The sequence below is a fragment of the Phocoena phocoena genome, chromosome 8 (assembly GCF_963924675.1).
Source record: "Phocoena phocoena chromosome 8, mPhoPho1.1, whole genome shotgun sequence".
Taxonomy (NCBI): Eukaryota; Metazoa; Chordata; class Mammalia; order Artiodactyla; family Phocoenidae; genus Phocoena; species Phocoena phocoena.
In genome coordinates, this window is record NC_089226.1 from 100,202,840 (window position 1) to 100,222,648 (window position 19,809).

The window sequence follows — 19,809 nt, forward strand, 5'->3', positions numbered from 1 at the left end:
CCGCTGTCTGCGGGACTGGTGCCCGGAAGTTCCCGGAAGTGGCCGGGCCTCTGGCTTCTGATGCGGGTCGGGTAAAATGGTGGCGGCTGCTGTGTTCCCGGCCCTTCCGCGGGTGAGGAGAGTGGGGGTTATAGGGTCCTAGGCAGGCCGCAGTGAGAACTGTATCTCGTCTTCCTCTGAAGTGGAGGCCGAGAGAAGCGTCCAACTGCCTGATAGCCCAGGGCAAGGGCAGACCCAAGGAGAGGTCGATCTTGCAACGTAGGGAGATTCAGGTTACATCCACCCTTGCCTGAGCCCACTGTGTGTCTGTCTCGTAATATCGTTGAACCGTCAGTCTTCGTGGGAGACCCAATTCAGATTTCACCTATTTCCCAGGTGGAGCTGGCCCGACAGCCTCTGGGCGCCCCTTCTCTCTTTTTTTAAGTCTTTCGGTTCTTTTTAAGTCTTTAGTATCTGTCATGGTTTCACATAGTTTCATAAGATCGTTTTTCTTTTTGAATATAGACTGTTAACACTGTAAACTTCTCTCTTAGAACTGCTTTTGCTCAGTCTCATAGCTTTGTGATGTGTTTTTGTCTCCAGATATTTTCTAATTCCCTTTTGATTTCTCTTTTTACCCAGTGGTGGTTCAAGAGAGTGTGTTGTTTAATTTTCACTTATTTGTGAATTTTCCAGTTTTCCTTCTGCTGTTGGTTTCTAGTTTCATTCTGTTGTGGTCAGAAAAGATGCTTTGTATGATTTCAATCTTTTTTGTTAAGACTTGTTTCGAAACCTAACATGCTGTCTATCCTGGAGAATGTCCTCGGTGTGCTTGAGAAGAATGTGTATTCTGCTGCTGTTTAGTGGAATGTTCTGTATATGTATGTTTGGCTCTTTTGGCTTACAGCGTTGTTCATGTCCTCTACTTCCTTATTGATCTTCTGTCTGGATGTTCGATGTATTATTGAAAATGGCTTTTGAAATCTCCAAATATTATTGTGTTACTATTTCTCCCTTCAGTTCTGTCAATATTTGCTTCATATATTTGGATGCTCTGATATTGGTCGCATGTGTAATTGTTGTATCCTCGTCGTGAATTGACCCTTTTATCATTATATTACGTCCTTTTAAAATCTCTTTTGACAGTTTTGACTTAAAGTTTATTTTGTCTGATATAAGTAGGGCCATCTCTGCTCTATTTTGGTTACCTTTTGCATGAAATATATTTCAGACTTTCAGCCTACATGTTCCCTTACATCTAAAATGAGTTTTTGTAAGGCATATAGTTGGATCTTGTGGGTTTTTTAAAATCTATTCAGCCACTGTATGTGTTTTGATTGGTGAGTTTAATCCACTTACATTTAAAATAATTACTGATAGGGAAGGACTTACTATTGTCATTTTGTTCATTGTTTTCTCTCTGTCTTGTAGCTTTTGTGTCCCTTTTTACCCTTTTGCTGTCATCCCTTGTGTTTCATTGATTTTCTTCTATAGAGACATGCTTCAGTTCCTTTCTCATTTTCTATTCTGTATAGGTGTTTTCTTTGTGGTTATTGTGGGGCTTACATAAAACATTTTATCATCTATTTTAAAACTGATAATAATTTCAATCTCATACAAAAGCTGCTCTTTTACTCCTCCCACCTTATGTTATTGATGTCACACTACATATTTTTGTTGTGTATCCATTAGCGTATTTTATAGTTTTTTGTCTTTGTCTTTTAACTTCTAAGCTAGAATTAAACCTGATTTACCCACCATCATTACAGTGTTACAGTATCCTGTGTTTGTCCTATATATACATTTACCAGTGAGCTTTATGCTTTCAAATGCTTTTGTGTTACTGTCTAGTGTCCTTTGTCTCCTTTGGGTTTCTTCAATTTGGATGTCCATTTCTTTCCCCAAATTGGGGAAGTTTTTGACCATTATTCCTTCAAATAAGCTTTCTGCCCCTTTCTCTCTTTTTTCTCCTTCTGGGATTCCCATAATATTTATATTGGTCTGCTTGATGATGTCCTATAAGTCCCTTAAGCATACTTCACTGTTTTTCATTCTTTTTCTTCCTCTGATTGGGTAGTTTCAAATAAACTGTCTTTGAGTTCACTGATTCTTCTGCTTGATCAAGTATGCTGTTTAACCCCTGTAGTGAATTTTTCAATTTGGTCATTGTATTCTTCATTTCCAAAATTTTGTTTTTGTTTTAATATTTCTCTTCATTGATATTCTCATTTTGTTCTTGCATTGTTTTCCTCAGTTCATTGAATATCTTGATGTCATTTATTTTGAGTTATTTGTCAGGTAATTCGTATACCTCTGTTTCCAGGGTTGGTTTCTGGAAGTTTGTTTTATTTCTTTGATTAGGCCTTGTTTTGCCATTTCTTCATGCACCTTGCAACTTTGTGCTTAGATCCATGCATTTGAAAAAACAACCACCTCTCCTAGTCTTTTTGGACTGACTTTGTACAAGGAAAGACCTTTGCCAATCGGTCCAGCTAGAGAATCTGGGGGCCTATCAAACCTTTTGTGTAGAAATGTCTTCTTCTCTAGACTCGTGCACGTAGATTCCCAACTAGAGAGATTTGCTGGCTTCTTTTTTCACGAGCTCATAATCTCTTGCTCCCTCTGGTGTCTCTTTATGGTACTACAGGTTCTCTGGAGCTGCCGCAAGCCTCCCAGCTCTCCTCAGCAGTCCCCAGGCTTCAGAGTATCCCAGGTCCCATGAGCGCTGCAGGTTGGCCAAGACGGAAACCAGTCCCTTGTGCAGCTCCTTGAAAAGCAGGACTTTTGGATGCATGCTCCTCCTTTCTTTCCATTGGCCTCTGTCGGCTGTACCACAGGTCCTCAGAAGCAGCAGCAAGCCACCCAGCTCTCTTTGGTTTTCAGAGGCCCCCAAATATCTAGAGTATGCTGGGTCCTGTCAGTGCTCTGAGACAGGCAAGACAGAAGCCATTCTCTCAGGAAGCTCCCCGAAAAGCTGGAATGTAGGACACACATTCTACCTCTCCCTCCCCAGGTAGAAGTCAGGAATTGGGGGTTTTCTTCTGCTTGTTTTGTGCTAAGCCACAGGTAGGGACGATGGCGAGTGAGTGTATGCTAGTCCAAACCCTCACCTATTTCTCAGCAGCCCCCAACCTGGCATCTTTTCCGTCACACTTAGATTCAGACAAGACAGAAGCTAGTCAATCGGGCATCCCCCTGAAAGGCTGCATGTTGGGTGTATGTTTCAGTCTTTTCTTTCCCTCCCAGGGAGAAGCCAGGAGCTGAGAATTTTCTTCAGTTGCACTGGGCTAAGCCAGGGGGAGGGACTATGTTGAATGAGTACCATGAATTTTTCTTCCAGCTGTAGTGCAGCTGGTTTTGTGCTCACCTGAGGTTCAGGAGCCTCTTAGCTGGTTTCTGGATTTCTCATAAAGGGTTTTGTGCTCACCTGAGGTTCACCAGCCTCTTAGCTGGTTTCTGGATTTCTCATAAAGGGAATTGGTCGGTGTATTGTTGGGTAGTTTGTGTCTCCGTGGGAGAAGGAGAGTGTGGGACTTCCTGTTCCACCATCTTGCTGACGTCACCACCTTCTCATTGCATCTTTTTTTATACATTTTTGTTTTTATAAATTTATTATTTTATTTAATTTATTTATTTGGCTGTGTTGGGTTTTCGTTTCTGTGCGAGGGCTTTCTCTAGTTGTGGCAAGTGGGGGCCACTCTTCATCGCGGTGCGTGGGCCTCACTATCGCAGCCTCTCTTATTGCGGAGCACAAGCCCCAGACGTGCAGGCTCAGTACTTGTGGCTCACGGGCCCAGTTGCTCCGCGGCATGTGGGATCCTCCCAGACCAGTGCTCGAACCCGTGTCCCCTGCATTGGCAGGCAGATTCTCAACCACTGCGCCACCAGGGAAGCCCTCGTTGCATCTTGATAGTTTTTGCCCTTCTCTAGATTGGGAAACTTTGGGGAATTAGGGGCCATACCATCACCGTATGCTCAGATTTTAACACAGGCAGGTGATTAGAATGCAAACCATATTGTAAGAATTTTAAGGGAATGCAAAGGAAAGAGAAAATATTTCTGCTGGAGAGGTTCTGGAAAGACACTGGTTAAGAACATGTTTGCAGTCAGGGGTGGTTCCAGTCTTCACAGTAGTTACTGTTTGGGTGAACTTGGTAAGTCATTCAGCCTCTCCGAACCTCAGCTTCCTAAGCTGTAAAGTGGGGACAGTATCAGCATAACTTCTTTTTTTTTTTATTGAGGTATAGTTGATTTACAGTATTTTATAAGTTTCAGGGGTACAACGTAGTAGTTCACAATTTTTAAAGATTAAACTCCATTTATAGTTATTATAAAATCAGCATAACTTCTTAAGGACTGAAGGAGATCAAATGCATTTTGCACCTAGTAAGTGTTGAGTGAATGACAAGGATGGTCGTCCTTTTTTTTTTTTTTTTTGGCGGTACGCGGGCCTCTCACTGTTGTGGCCTCTCCCGTTGCAGAGCACAGGCTCCGGACGCGCAGGCTTAGCGGCCATGGCTCACAGGCCCAGCCGCTCCGCGGCATGTGGGATCTTCCCGGACCGGGCACGAACCCGCGTTCCCTGCATCGGCAGGCGGACTCTCAACCACTGCGCCACCAGGGAAGCCCCGGTCGTCCTTTTTAAACAGATGTTTGTAGGGACTTCCCCGGTGGTCCAGTGGTTAAGATTCCGCACTTCCACTGCAGGGGGCGCAGGTTCGATCCCTGGTCGGGGAACTAAGATCCCGCATGTCGAGGCCAAAAAAAAAAAAAACTGTGATATTTGTGGCTTATTTGTTTCAGGTGCTTGCTCTGTCAAGACGCCACCTAGTGTCTCCTTCACTCAGAGTGACATCATTCAGACGCTGCTACAGAGGTGACAGCCCGACAGATTCCCAGAAGGACATGATTGAAATCCCTTTGCCTCCATGGCAGGAGCGAACTGATGAATCCATAGAAACCAAAAGGGCCCGGCTGCTCTATGAGAGCAGGAAGAGGGGGATGCTGGAAAACTGTATCCTTCTTAGGTAAGGGGATAGGAGTCGGGATGGCACTTCTCTTTGACCAGAGACAGGCTTTTCAACTTCTTTTTCTTTCTTGTTTCTAGCCTCTTCGCTAAGGCATATCTGCACCACATGACAGAGAAACAACTGAACCTCTACGATCGCCTGATTAATGAACCCAGTAATGACTGGGATATTTACTACTGGGCTACAGGTATTAGGCATGATAAGCAACATAAGGTGAAAAATAGGATGACTTGGGCTGATTTGAGTCTGGAATGGTATCCTGGGCATTTTTTTTTTTTCTTTTATCATGTAGTAGACACTCAACCCAAACACTTCAGATTTTTCCGAAGCGTGCAAAATTTGTTTTATGAGGTAAGGTTCTTTGTTTGCAAGCAAAAGAAACCTATTCTATCTAAGTTAAGCAAAAAAGGGAATTTAGTGGAGTTGTATGGGAAGCTCCATACAACAATTATCAAAGGGAAGGTTGAAGAAAACCAGGCCCGGAATGGAGTGGAATGAGACAGCTCAGGCTGCACAGCACGAGGTCTCCAGGAGTCTCACTCTGGCACCACCTTTGTGAGGAATGAATTCTCATGTGTATAGTTAGGATTTGCTTTGGCTGTGAGTAAAAATACCCCAAACAATAATGGCTTAAAGAAGACAGAACTGTGTTTCTCTTTCTCATAACAGAAGTTCAGAGGTAGATCTCCAGAATGCACAGAGGGGTTTCAGAGTCACGAAGGCCAGATTCCTCTTGACTCACTTTTCCTTCACCCTCTGCCTGTGTAGGGCTACCTCATGACCCAACATGGCTGCTGAGGCTCTATCTGTCATGTCCATATTTCAGCCAGGAAAAAAGAGTAGGAGAGTGCACCCCATCTTTTATGGATCCTTCTCAAGAAATTATATACCATAATTCCACTTATTTTCCACCTGCCACACTTTAGTCATATGGCTACACCTCGCCATAAGGAAGAAATAATGTAGCCTATTCCATGTGCCCAGCTAAATTGGGGATCCTATTATCAAGGAAAAATGGGAGAATAGATATTAGGAGACATCTCATCCATTTCTGTCACTCTGCATCTCCTGTTTTTGTGTTTCCACTCACTATTTGTACCTTAAAATAGAAGCTATTCTATAGGTTCCAAGTGTGAAGTGTGACAATACAGGGTCTAGAGCCTTATATAACCATTAGAAAGCCCACAGAGTATAAAATATTTACTATCTGGCCCTTTATAGAAAATATTTGTCCCTGACTTAGCATAGTGCATTTGACATTCATCCATGTTGTTGTATCAGTAGTTCATTCTTTTTTTTTGGCTGCGTTGGGTCTTCATTGCTGCGCTCAGGGTTTCTCTAGTTGTGGCGAGCGGGGGCTACTCTTTGTTGCGGTGTATGGGCTTCTTACTGCAGTGGCTTCTTCTGTCGTGGAGCACGGGCTCCAGGCACGCGGGCTTTAGTAGTTGTGGCTCGCAGCCTCAGTAATTGTGGCATGTAGGCTCTGGAGCGCAGGCTCAGTAGTTGTGGCGCACAGGCTTAGTTGCTCTGCGGCATCTTCCCGGACCAGGGATCGAACTTGTGTTCCCTGCATTGGCAGGCGGATTCTTAACCACTGCACCACCAGGGAAGTCCCAATAGTTCATGCTTTTGTATTGAGTGGAATTGCAACGTGTGGATGTACCACAGTTTATCTGCTGACCAGTTGAAGGACATTAGGATATGTCCAGTTTTAGGCAACTATGAATAAAGCCTAAACTGTAAATCTTTGCATACAGGTTTTTGTGAATGTAGGTTTTAGTTTTTCTTGGGTAAATGCCCAGGAAAAGGGTTTCGGGGTCATATGGTAAATGTATGTTTAACATTATAGCAAACTTATTGATGGACATTAAAATTTGAATTTCAAAAAAAAAAAAAATTTGAATTTCGTATAATTTTCATGTGTCATGAAATATTCTTTTGAGTCTTTTCCCTCAACCAGTTAAAAATCATTCTTAGGACTTCCCTGGTGGCCCAGTGGTTAAGAGTCCGCCTGCCGATGTGGGGGACACGGGTTCGTGCCCCAGTCCAGGAAGATCCCACATGCCGCGGGGCAGCTGGGCCCGTGAGCCATGGCCCGTGAGCCGTGGCCGCTGAGCCTGCGCGTCCGGAGACTGTGCTCCGCAGCGGGAGAGACCACGACAGTGAGAGGCCCGCGTACCGCAAAAAAAAAAAAAAAAAAAAAATCATTCTTAGCTCACAGGCCATACAGAAATGGGCAGTATGCCATTGTTTGTCAACTCCTATGCCAAGTTAAAAGAGGCCAGACTCAAAGACTCTACACTGTATGATTTCCATTTATATCGTATTCTGGAGAAGGCAAAACTACATAGCAGAAAACAGACCAGTGATTGCCCAGGACGGAGAGGGGAGAAGGAGATGTTCCACATCTTTACCAACACTTGGTATTGTCAGGGTTTAATTTGTTTTTGTTTTTAGCCATTCTAAGAGGTGTGTAGTAATGTGTTGCTGTAGTTTTAGTTGGCACAACCCTAATGACTAAGGATATTGGGGGTCTTCTCTTTTCTTTTAATATTTATTTGTTTATTCGGCTGTACCAGGTCTTAGTTGCTGCATGCTGGATCTTCGATGCGGCACGCGGAATCTTTTAGTTGTGGCATGTGGGATCTAGTTCCCTGACCAGGGATCAAACCTGGGCCCCTTGCACTGGGAGCGTGGAGTCTTACCCACTGGACCAACAGGGAAGTCCCAAGGGTCTTTTCAAGTCATTTGCCATTCATACCTCTTTGGTGTTGTGTCCCTAAATCTTCCTCCTGCCTTTTTTTTTAATTGGGTTTTTTGTTTTCCGTTTCACTACCAGCATTTGATGCTATAAATTTCCAAGCACTGCTTTAGCCTTATGATACAAATTTGGGTGTGTTGTGTTTTCATTTTCATTCAATTCAAAATAGTTTCTAATTTCCCTTGTGACTTCCTCTTTGACCTGTGAGTTATTTAAAAGTATGTTTCATTTTCAAATATTTCCAGATTTTCCAGGTATTTTTCTGTTATTGATTCCGTTGTTGCCACAGAATGTATGCTATATAATTTCAGTTCTTTTAAATTCCTTGAAATTTGTTTTATGGCCTGAAATGTGTATATCTTTTTTTTTTTAATATATTTATTTATCTTTGGCTGTGTTGGGTCCTCGTTGCTACGCACAGGCTTTCTCTAGTTGTGGCGAGCGGGGGCTACTCTTCAATGCGGTGCGCAGGCTTCTCATGGCCGTGGCTTCTCTTGTTGCAGAGCACAGGGTCTAGGCGCGCGGGCTTCAGTAGTTGTGGCACGTGGGCTCCAGTAGTTGTGGCTCGCAGGCTCTAGAACGCAGGCTCAGTAGTTGTGACGCACGGGCTTAGTTGCTCCACAGCATGTGGGATCTTCCCGGACCAGGGCTCGAACCCGTGTCCCCTGCATTGGCAGGTGGATTCTTAGCCACTGTGCCACCTGGGAAGCCTGAAATGTGTATATCTTAATAAATGTTCCATGTGCATTTATTTGAACACAACATGTTGTTCTGCACTTGTTGATGAAGTTTTCTGTAAATGTCAACAAGGTCAAGTTGGCTGATCCCGTTCTTCATGTCTTGTATATTCTGGTTGATTTTGTCTGTACTCTCTATCAATTAATAAGGAGTGTTGAAATCCCCAACTATAATTGTGGATTTGTCTATTACTCCTTTCAGTTCTCACAGTTTTTGCTTCATATATTTTATAGCTCTGTGATTATGTGAAGACATATTTAGGATTGTTCGATTTTCTTGATGAATTGAGTCCTTTATCATTATATAATGTCTGTCTTTATTGCTGGTAGTTCCAAAGTGTCTGATAGTAGACACTCCATCTTTCTCTTGATTAGTGTTTGCATGGTATATATTTTTCCATTTATATTAGTTTTCTATTGTTACCACAAACTTTAGTGACTTTAAGCGACAACCATTTATTAGTGCACAGTCCTGTAGGTCAGAAGCTGTGCCGAGATCGCACAGCCTGAAATCAACGTCGTCTCTTCTACATTCCTGCCCGGGAGCTCATTCAGGTTTCAGGGAGCATTCATTCCCTGAGGCGTAGGACTGAGATCCTGCTTGTCTTGCTTGCTATTAATGTCTTTCAACTTCTAGAAGCTGCTCTCAGGTTCTTGCCACATGGCCCCTCTGTCTCAGCATTGGAGATCCTCCCTCACGTGGAATCCCTCTCATGTTTCAAATCTCTCTGACATCCCCTTCTGCCACCAGCTGGGGAAGATTCTGCTTTTAAAGAACTCATGTGATTAGGTCAGAACCACCTGGATAATTTTCCTGTCCTGACTGTGCCATATAACATAACCCAGTCATGGGTGTGAAGACCATCATATTCACAGCCCTGGGGATTATACAGGGCTTGTACACAGGGGAGTGGGAGATACTGAGGGCCAGCCTAGAAGGCTGCTTACCACACCATTCTCTTAGTTTATCTTTGTCTTTAAGTTGAGCTTCTTATAGATAGCATATATAATCATTCTTTTTTATCCAATCTTATAGTCTTTATCTTTTCATTGGTGTGTTTTGGCCATTTACACATAATTAATTACCAGTGTGGTTGAACTAAAATCTACCATCTTTTTTTTTTGTTTCCTATTTCTCCTGTCTGTTCTTTGTTCTCTTCCCCCTCTGTTACCATGGATTTTTTTTTTGGGGGGGTATTTAAAATTTCATTTTATCTCTGCTATTGTTTTTTTTTCTTCTCCTTTTTTTTTTTTTGGCCGCACTGTGTGGCTTGTGGGGGGATCAAACCCGTGCCCCCTGCATTGGGAGCGTGGAATCTTAACTACTGGACCACCAGGGAAGCCCCTCCGCTATTGGTTTATCATTTATATCTCTCTATAATTTTTTTTAGTGATTGCCCTAGGATTTACAGTATACATCTTTAATTAATCATAGTCTACCTTCAAGAATAGTATACTAAAAAAAAACAAAGAATAGTATACTGCCTCATGCATAATGTAAGAACTTTCAGTGGTACACTGCAATTTCTCTCTCCCATGTTTTGTGCTTTTGTTGTCACACTTTTTACTCTTACGTTGTACGTCTACACTACGTTTCTGTTGTTTTACTTTAGACAGTTATCTTTAGAGCAATTTAAAATAAGGGAGAAAATACATTGTATTTTATAAATATGTAAATTATAACACATTATATATAAATATGTATGTAACATATAACACATATTATGTATAAGGTACATTATATTTACCTTCATTTTAATCATCTCTGGAGATCTTCATTTCTTTATGTAGATCCATGTTTCTCTGGTATCATATTCCTTCTGCTTGAAGAACTTCATTTAATATTTCTTGTAGTGTAGGTTGGCTATTATGAATTCTCTCAGCTTTTGTTTGTCGTTTTCAAAAGGTATTTTCAGTGGATATAGAATTACGGGTTTGCAATTATTTCTTTTATTTAAAAAAATTATTTATCTTATTTACTTGGCTGTGCTGGGTCTCACTTGTGGCAGGTGGGCTCCTTAGTTGCGGCTCACCAGCTCCTTTGTTGCGGCATGTGAACTCTTAGTTGTGGCATGCATGTGGGATCTAGTTCCCTGACCAGGGATTGAACCCAAGCCCTCTGCATTGGGAGCTTGGAGTCTTAACCACTGTGCCACCAGGGAAGTCCCCACAATTATTTCTTTCAGCACTTTACATGGGCACTCTTCTTTTGTGAGGCTGTTAGTACGCAGGATCGAGTCAGTCTGGTTAGGAATTGAGCTGGCTTTGGATATGTGTTTCCTACCTTATGTTATTGTTGGAAATTTTTCATCCATTATCTCTTCATATGTTTCTTCTGCCTCATTTTCTTCCTCTTTTCCTTCTGGGATTCCAGTTACACTTGGTTTAGACTGATATTGTCCCACAGCTTTTGGATTCTGTATTTTGTGTCTTTTACTCTTATTTTTCTTTTCATGTGTTAGTTTGAGTAATTTGTACTGGATAATATTTATTGGCCTTTCTTCCACTTCACTAATTCTTTCCTTGACCATTAAATATTATGATGAGTCCATTCTGCTTATGGGCTACTATATTTCTATTTTTATTTTTAACATTTCCATTTGACTTTCACAGTTTCCACCTCTGCTGGAGCTCCTTATCAGTTCATGCATTTTCCCTACTTTTTCCACTAGCACCTTTAACATAATAGTCATAGTTGCTTTATTTAAATCCCCTGTCTAATAGTTCTAACATCCACGTCATCCCTGAGTCTGTTTCTGTTGATTGCTTTGTCCTTTCACAGTGTGTTGTTTTTCACTTTTCTTTTGTGTGTGTATTAGACACATTTGATTAAATGTTAGACATCATGAGTGAGACAGTAAAAACTGAGGGAAATGGTCTTTATGCTTAGAAATGGGCATGATCCTTCCGTGGGGCAGTCGGAATGGGAATCGAGTCAGTCTAGTTAGGAGTTAAGCTTACTTGGGATTTTGTGATTGCTTTGGTTCCCTTCAGTTCACCACCAGCCTCTATTGTTACCATGTGCATCCTCCTGTATTTCTGTGCTTCAAGGAAATCTCTCTCCATGCTGCTCTTGCCCTCTCCCAGCTGTAGATACCTATTAATTTCCACTTGGTGCTTGTTGCTTTGGGGAAGGGAGGGTATTCTCTATTATCCTGGTCCATTGGTCCCTGTGGCCATGGGTCTTGGGGGTGAGCTTTCTCAGTGATCCTGCTGGTCCCATCAGGGTAGAGGATTTTTTTTCTTTTACCCTTCCACCAGCCCAAATGTGTCCTCACATGTGCCCTGTAGGAGACAGGATTCGCTGATCCACTCCCAGCCCCTTGAGGCTTTTGTTCTTCGGAGAAGGAAGGGCCAGGCTGGGCATTATGCTTTTGTGGGTGGGCGGGCGGTATTGGCCGCTCCCCTCCTCCTGGCCTGTATCACTGAGGGAGGCTTTCTCCAGCTTCCTGCTCTGGACACAGTCTTTGTCATGCGCATACTTAGTGGGGATTGTTGAGAAGAACCTGCACATTGGGGCAAGTTCTCCTTGTGTCTGTGGCTCCCGGAGATTTTTGTGCCTCTCATGCCAGCCTACTTGGCTTTCAGCAGCTGATGAACAATTTTAGCTAAATCCTTCTTACCTGCTTGTATGTGCCCAGGGCCTTGTCGTCCTGCACCCTCTCTCAGGTGAGCACGTGTTCATATCCATCTTCTCCTTTGAGGGGTCTCTCTTCACTTAGATCTTACTCTCTTGGGCGCCCTGTGACCTCAGCTCTCTGATGACTTCAGGAAGCTGTGATGGTTCTACTTGATCTGACTTTCTCTTGTTGGGATGAGTATAATGTTCGTTCCAACTTTCAGCATCCTGGGGGGCGCCTAAACCTCCTTGATCTTATTCTGGTCGTCACACACAAAAAAACAGGTGCCAGGCTCTGTGCCAAGTGAGGGGAAATCAAGCTTTGGGGGAATTCCCTCTCCTGGCATTGTACTTAGTCTTGCTAGGAGGGTAATTCCAAAGCATATTACGTAAGGTTTCCCAGTGGGAGGCTTTGCTTGTAATTTGAACCTTAAGTGAGCATCTCACCGTTGGAAAGAAAGATCCAGAGGTGAGCAGCATCCTGCCAGACTCTCTCCCGCTGGCCTGAGGCTGGCATTCTCATCTCGCCGCTCTCGGTGCCTTTGTTGCCTCTCCGTGCAAATCTGGTTCTCCAGGTTCATGTTAATTTGGGGAGCCTCTATTAGCTTTCCAGTAAATTCTTTCATACTTAAGTTTACTAGAGTTATCAGTCGTTGTCACTTACATCCAGTGATTTTTGCCTCAGGAAATATATAGGCTAGAAGGGAAAACACAGTACTCAGAAAACAACTGAAGTACCAAATGCAGAGCAAAACAGTACGGCCAAGATTGGACAGGCCAGGGGTCAGCAGACTTGCTCATGGAAGCCCAGGTAGTAAACGTCATCGTCTTGCAGTCTTATGGTCTCTGTGGCAACTACTCAGCTCTGCCATCGTAGCACAGAAGCAGCCACGGACAGTATGTAAACAAGTGAGAGCAGCTGTCCCAGTAAAGCTCTTTACAAATACTGGCTGCTAGAAGTTGCCAACCCGCGGTACAGGCTGCCGTGTACATTCAGAGGAAGAATGGAGCTGCTCTGTGTATCCACTGTGGGTTTTGGCCAAGGCCAGAGTTTCAAGTTTCAAGATCCTTATACCTGGCAACGGACTGACCAACGTAATTCTTTTTGCCCATCCTTCTCTTGCAGAGGCAAAGCCAGCCCCAGAAATATTTGAAAATGAAGTCATGGCCCTGCTGAGAGACTTTGCTAAGAACAAAAACAGAGAGCAGCGACTGCGGGCCCCAGATCTCGAATACCTCTTTGAACAGCCACATTGAGCTGAGCGCCACTGCCTGCCCGGCCTCGGTCTGCGGACGCTCACTGCTTATGATGGGTATTGGCCTCGATGTCCTGCTTCTCCTTAGACGCTCAGCCCACCCAGACCATTGGTCCTGCCTCCAGTGATGGACCCGCCTCTCTCCTGAGGGCATGTAAATGTTCAGTGTATCTCATTCTAAGACCTTGTGTTTCCGTTCCAAGCCTCAAAGCGGTTTGTCTAAGTTACCGGTGTTCGGGCCCGACTTTTCTCTGGCTCCACAGGAGGGCACTGTAGGGGAAGCGATTGTGCCAGCTCGTTGCTTCAGCCAGAAGTGAGCTCAGTGCAGAGGGGCAGCCAGCTCTTCGTGCTGTGTGGAAAGCTCCCCGGGTGACCCAGGGCTTTGTTCCAGTGAAATTCCCCCTTCCAACCTGGGATGGTTCTTTCTGCCAAGGGAAGCTGATCCAAGCCCCCTGAGCAGAATCCTTCAGAGGCCCAGCAGGCAGAATGAGGGCAGTGGGCAGGAATGGTGTGGGCACGCTCCTTAAGAGGCAGCGTCCTCATCAAATCTTCTCTAAAATGCTCACTTTGTAAATTGAACGATAATTGAATATTAAAGGGTATTTTAAAAAGGAAAATCACAACTCCCCAGCCCTCACACAATTATTTTAATTTTGTCTCTTCTCATGTAATCCCCAGGCATACGTTTATAGAGCTTTACAAGGTCACAGTCGTGGGTTTTAGCTTCGTGCAGTGCTATAGCAAACATTTTCTGTATTTCTACAGTCTCCACGATCGTTTTAGTTGACAAACAATGCATAAGAAATAATATGTTAGGATGAATTATCTGAAAGCGTTTAGCTCTAGGACTAGAAGATTTCGACATTGCCAGGAGGGTAGTCTCACTGGAGGAATTTTCCCCTAGGAGCTGTAATCCAATCAGAACGGCCATCACCCAGACTGGGCCAGGACCATCAAAGGTGCGATCGGAGGAAGGCAGGCCTGAATCGCTAGGCAGGCGGTTGGTGAGCACAAGAGCTGTGCGCAGGCAGGAAGCGCATGTTTCCAGCATCATTGAGCTTCGGGGTCCCCACGGAGCGTCCTCATGGTCCTGCCTGCCCCTCAGTGTCCCTGGCTGAGGAGAGAAGAGGAGAGAACCAGCCTTTATTTACTTACACAATCTCAGTAGAGCTTCACAGCTCTCCTGCAGACAAGTGGTGTCACACCTATTTTGTAGATGAGAAAGTGGGCTCAGGGAGAGTGATTTGTCCAAGATGAAGTCACTACTCAGTCAGAAAGCCGGAATCTTGCTTAGTTCAGTCTGTCTCCGAAGCTCATGAACTTTCTGCCAGAACGTGCTACCTTACTGGTGGAAACTGTGTAGAAATCTATGCTTTGAGAAGTTATAGCAAAGAAACTTGACGGTTCTGAGCCATGACTTGTGTGTCACATAGGGCAGGGGTCCCCAACCCCTGGGCCATGGACTGGTACTGGTCCACGGCCTGTTAGGGACTGGACCGCACAGCAGCAGGTGAGCGGCAGGCGAGTGAGCAAAGCTTCACCTGCCGCTGCCCATCGCTCGCACTACCGCCTGAACCATGCCCCCCACCACCACCATCTGTGGAAAAATTGTCTTCCATGAAACTGGTCCCTGGTGCCATAAAGGTTGGGGACCACTGACATAGGGAACAGGAAGCTGCCGTGCCTCCCAAAGTAAGCACTTGGTCACCCACGGTAGCTCTCGTAAAGTGAGGGTGGGAACTGGTTACAAGTCAGATCCTGACTCTGCTGCTTTCTGTCTGGATAAATGAATTGGCTTGAGCCTCGATTTCCTCATTATAAAATGGGGATGATCATGCTCCCTGTCTAACTATTTGTGAAGATCAGACGTGAAGAGATAAAGCACACGGAGCTCTTCCGTGGTCCCCAGCACGCAGTAAGCGCTCGGTAGATATTAGGTGTCAGCGTTAGGTCATGGCCTCAGCCTGAGATTTAGGAGCTGTCTCCTAACACAAATGGCCTGCCATGTCAGCGAGGTCACCAGAGCTTCATGCAAGGCAGAGTCCTGCAGGTAGAAAAGCCAGACCTGTTAAGGAACCATGGGATGTCTTACCAGCCAGTAAAGACTGGAGAGAAAACAGAGCCTGGTGTCAAGGACTTCGATGGAAAAATCTGTAGCACTGTCACCTAAGCAAGGAATGGGAGTGAGAAATGGCGGGCAGAAGCAGACATCGATCGCCCTGGGAGCTCAGCACAGGCTCTGGCCAATCTCTCGGGCCTCACTTGATGTACTGTGTGGAGAATGTTAAACAGAGTTTATGTAGAGAGATGTCTGGACTGTCAGAAGTGCACATGTGTTGGGCAGTGACTTACGCATCTATCCTGGACTCTTGTGCAACAAATCCCAGCAGCCAAGTATGCGGCCTGGGCTTTATCCCCTGGGGTTTGATCTCTCCTAACCCTGATTTTGTCTTTTTTAACACAACGTTCAGCTGCTGCCACTTTGACCTGGGAATGGCATGCTTCTAAAGGAGATGTTTTCTTCCCAGGCCGCTGTCTTGTGTCATCTCTGAAAGTGAAGGCTCTTGCTTAACTTCAGCTGCTCAGTGTCAGACCAGGGGTGCTATGTAAACAGTTTTTCCCTTTATTAGGCATTAAGTAAAACTAGGCCAGCCACAGGACATTTTAAAAAAATTAATAAACATATTGCAAGGGCCAGCAGCCCCTCAAGATCTGTGATGAACAAAGCTGGACTTATTCCTCTCCCTGTGACACATCACTGCTCACTGACCTCATTCAGAGCCTCTGTGGGGCACCCAGGCGTCTGGCCCTGCCCTGTCCCATCTGAAGTGGTCTCACGAGACCTGTCGCACAAGCTCCCACATCAGACGTCAAACTGGGGCAGTAAAGGCTGTCCTCTCCCCATCATTTCCTCTCTTAATCATTTTAAGTCTTCAGAATCCATAAGCCAAATCCCTTTTGCCCGACCCTGAGCCTTAGATGGGGCATATCTGTCGGGGTCATCGCAGAGGCACCTCTGGCTGGTGTTGGCCGTCGTCTGGAGGTCATCTGCTCTGTCTCTTCAGCTCAGTGAGGGTGGCACTGACCCAAACCTTGTTCATATTTTTAAACATCCCCAGGGAAAGATTCCACTGGGGGAGTAGAGAGTCTTACTTTTATCTTTCCATCCATCTGCTATCGTGGCTAGACAGGAAGTTTCCATGATGGGGAAGTTCACGCAGCCTTAAATGGCAAGCAGGGCTGGGAGACCTGCGCTGACAGCGTCTTATTGGTACAGCCCGTCGTATCTGAGGATGGAGGACTTGCCATCCTGCAGCTGACAAGCTGAGGGTGCTGATCAGCTCCCAGTTAAGCCACCTTGTTCGGTTTCCCAGTGAACCCTCTGGCATTGAGGACCAGCGTTAGGCTCTTCCCTAGTCAGGTGACCTGAGGCAAGTGCCTTTTAGAAACAAATGTCTGTCAGCAGTCGGACATTTCAGGGCAGATGGTGGAAAAGTTGAAGCCATCCAAGATACCATCAGGCGTCCAAGGAGAAGACGTGCAGAGGAGAAATCTACCTCCTCGTAACCTGAGGTAGTCTTTTGCTAGGTCCCAGGTCTCGCCTGAATCCAGATATTCCCGCCAAGGAGGAGAACGTTCTCTTTAAAAGGACAATGTGAACGCATTTTACGTAACTACACATCACATGTAGAGTTAAAAAAGCAAATTATGATGTTAAGATGTACATTGTGTTTCGCAGTGGATTTCAGTATGTGGTGAAATGTTCACATTTGGCGATGCCCTGGGACACGTGTTGGAGAACTAGAGCAGAGCAGTTCAGGGCAGCTGCTTGGGGGTCAGGCCTAAGGTAGAGCCCTGGCTCTCCCATTGGTCAGTTGGGTTGGTCACGTTGCTTAGCCCCTCCACGCTTCTGTGTCCTTCATCTGTAGAAAGGAAAGTCAAAGAGCCACCTCACGTGTGGGCGTAAGGACTAAACAAGTCACCTGTGTGCAGTGCTCAGCACAACGTCTGGCACCTGAACGACACTCGTAATCACGGCTAGTGGCGGTGGTGGCCGAAGGCACGCCCAGCGCCGCTAAGAGCGTTCCTCGGATGACGTCACTCAGGCCTCACAACAGGGATATGAGACAGGCACAGCTATCATTCCCTCGGCCAGGTGAGGAGAGTGAGGCCCGGTGAGATGAAGCTGCTTGCCAGAAGCCGCAGGCGGGAAGCGTGGGAGCTGGAACTGGAAGCCAGGCAGTGGGCCTCCAGGGCCTGTGCACCGAGGCCCCGTCTGCTACCTCGAAACACGGAACTGTCGTCGTTACTCTTCTGCTCCTGACTCCTCACCTGCATCTTGCCTTGGTCCATGGAGGACTGCTGTGCAGAGTCCTTCGCGGAGACCCCCTCTCGGTTCCCTATAGGCTCCCCCCTCCCCCTCGGGCCCTGACTCTTGTAGAGATGATATCACAGCCTCAGCAGTTCCAGCCTCAACACCTGAGCCCTCCAAGCAGGACAGGTGCAACCTAGCTCTCCAAGTGACGGTCTGGAGTTCAGAGAGACTGCCTTTGGATTTTCGGGGGGCCAGGGGCAGGGCTCGATCTCTGCCCTGCTTCAAGGCTTTCATCCTTACCTTGAGCAGCAGAGATGAGGATGGAAGCTTTCTGGGTCTTGCTGTCACTATCCGTCTTTTCCTTCCAAGCCACAGGCTGTCTCAGACCTGGATGTGGCTGGTCGGAAAGACTATGTGGACCCCATTCCAGGGCCCCCAGCTGAGCTGTCCAACCTCTATTGCGCCCACTGGCTCCAGCACTTTTGCTGACAAGCCACTGCTGGTTGCCCCTAAGAGCACAGGCTCTCCCCTGCTCCCCGTCTCTCTTTGCTCCCACCCCTAAGCAGAGTCATGCAGAGTGAGAAGGTTTTAGTAGATGTTATACTAGATGCTGTGTTTCCTGCGCAAATAGAAACAGCAGTGGGCTTGGTCCAAACAGGAAGAGTGATGCTCAGAAATCTAGTTAGAAAGTTACGCTATAATGGTCTTCACTAGATGCTGGGGATCAGAGAAGGTTTTTTTTTTTTTTTGGCCACGCTATAAAGCGTGCGGGATCTTAGTTCCCTGACCAGGGATCGAACCCATGTGCCCTGCAGTGGAAGCACGGACTTTTAACCACCGGACTGCCAGGGAAGTCCCTATAATTTCACTGATTCACAAGCAGAGGTTGTCAGCCCTAGCACCATGTGCTAGGCCTAGTGCCAGGCCCAGGAGACGGAGGTGAATGAGATACAGCCCGTGCTCTGGAGGACCTTTGAAGGAGGGGTAAGCGAACAGAAGAGAAGTGAGGATTGGTCCGTGTGTCTCAGGCACTACTCAACTAGGCACAGGCCGTGGGACATCCAGCCTTATGTGACAGGCGCACCTCCACACCAGGCCGTGGAGCTCTGAGACACCTACTTTTAATATCCTAGAAATAGCTTCCCTTGTTCTGAATTCACCCTCACCGATCAATTTTATGAGGGTCTGGCAGACTCTTAGCCCTTGTAGCAACTCCCTTTGCTGTGATTTTGCAGGGCCCTCCCCTCTGACCCTGGGTTCAGCCAGGGCCTTGCTTGACCAACAGGATGTAGGTTATCATGAAGTAAGCAGGGCCTTGAAAAGCACTGGCACAACTGGGCTTGCTGGAGCTCTTGTACCTCTTCTGCCACCACCTGAAAGCCTGCCCAGCTTAGCTTTCCGGAGGATGAGAGTCATGTGTCCAAGTCATCCCTTTCCCCTTAGCCAAAGTCAGCTGGTAGGTAAGTGAGACTAGTCAAGACCAGAAGAATTACCCAGCCAAGCCCAGTGCAAATTGCAAACGCAAAGACCCTTAAGCTAAATAAATTCTTATTTTAAACCACCAAGTTTGGGGGTGATTTGTTATGCAGCATTATAGCTGTATACAGTCACCAACAGTATTATAGCTGTTGGTAACTGGTAACAGATGGTAATTGGTCTTCCAGTGTAGATTTGCTTATAGAGAAAAAACAAAAATCACCGACTGACCAGCATGAGTGAGTATCCTGTCCCCTGGGCAGGTGAACTTTTCACTATAATACTTTTTTTTTTTTTTTCGGTACGCGGGCCTCTCACTGTTGTGGCCTCTCCCGTTGCGGAGCACAGGCTCCGGACGCGCAGGCTCAGCGGCCGTGGCTCACGGGCCCAGCCGCCCCACGGCATGTGGGATCCTCCCTGACTGGGGCACAAACCCGCGTCCCCTGCATCCGCAGGCGGACCCTCAACCACTGCGCCACCAGGGAAGCCCAAGGGATGCCCACATCTTAAACGTCATCTTGGTCCCACTCTCAGTTTCTGTGCTCCAGCTCCTCCTAGGCTCCTTCAGCCTCTCATCCTCTCCACGACCTCTCCCACCACAGGGCCTTTGCACGGTTCCCTCTGCCCAGAGAGCTC

The 19,809-nt window shown here is 46.0% G+C and overlaps 1 protein-coding gene across 1 annotated transcript; it reads left to right on the forward strand.

Moving 5' to 3' along the window:
• The first annotated feature begins 54 nt into the window (after positions 1–54).
• Positions 55–13,999, forward strand: SDHAF2 (succinate dehydrogenase complex assembly factor 2). Its single transcript, XM_065882965.1, has 4 exons — positions 55–112; positions 4,783–5,006; positions 5,087–5,196; positions 13,253–13,999. Exons 1-4 carry the CDS (start codon positions 77–79, stop codon positions 13,381–13,383), a joined length of 501 nt encoding a protein of 166 aa, XP_065739037.1. The 5' UTR covers positions 55–76; the 3' UTR covers positions 13,384–13,999.
• The last annotated feature ends 5,810 nt before the right edge of the window (positions 14,000–19,809 follow it).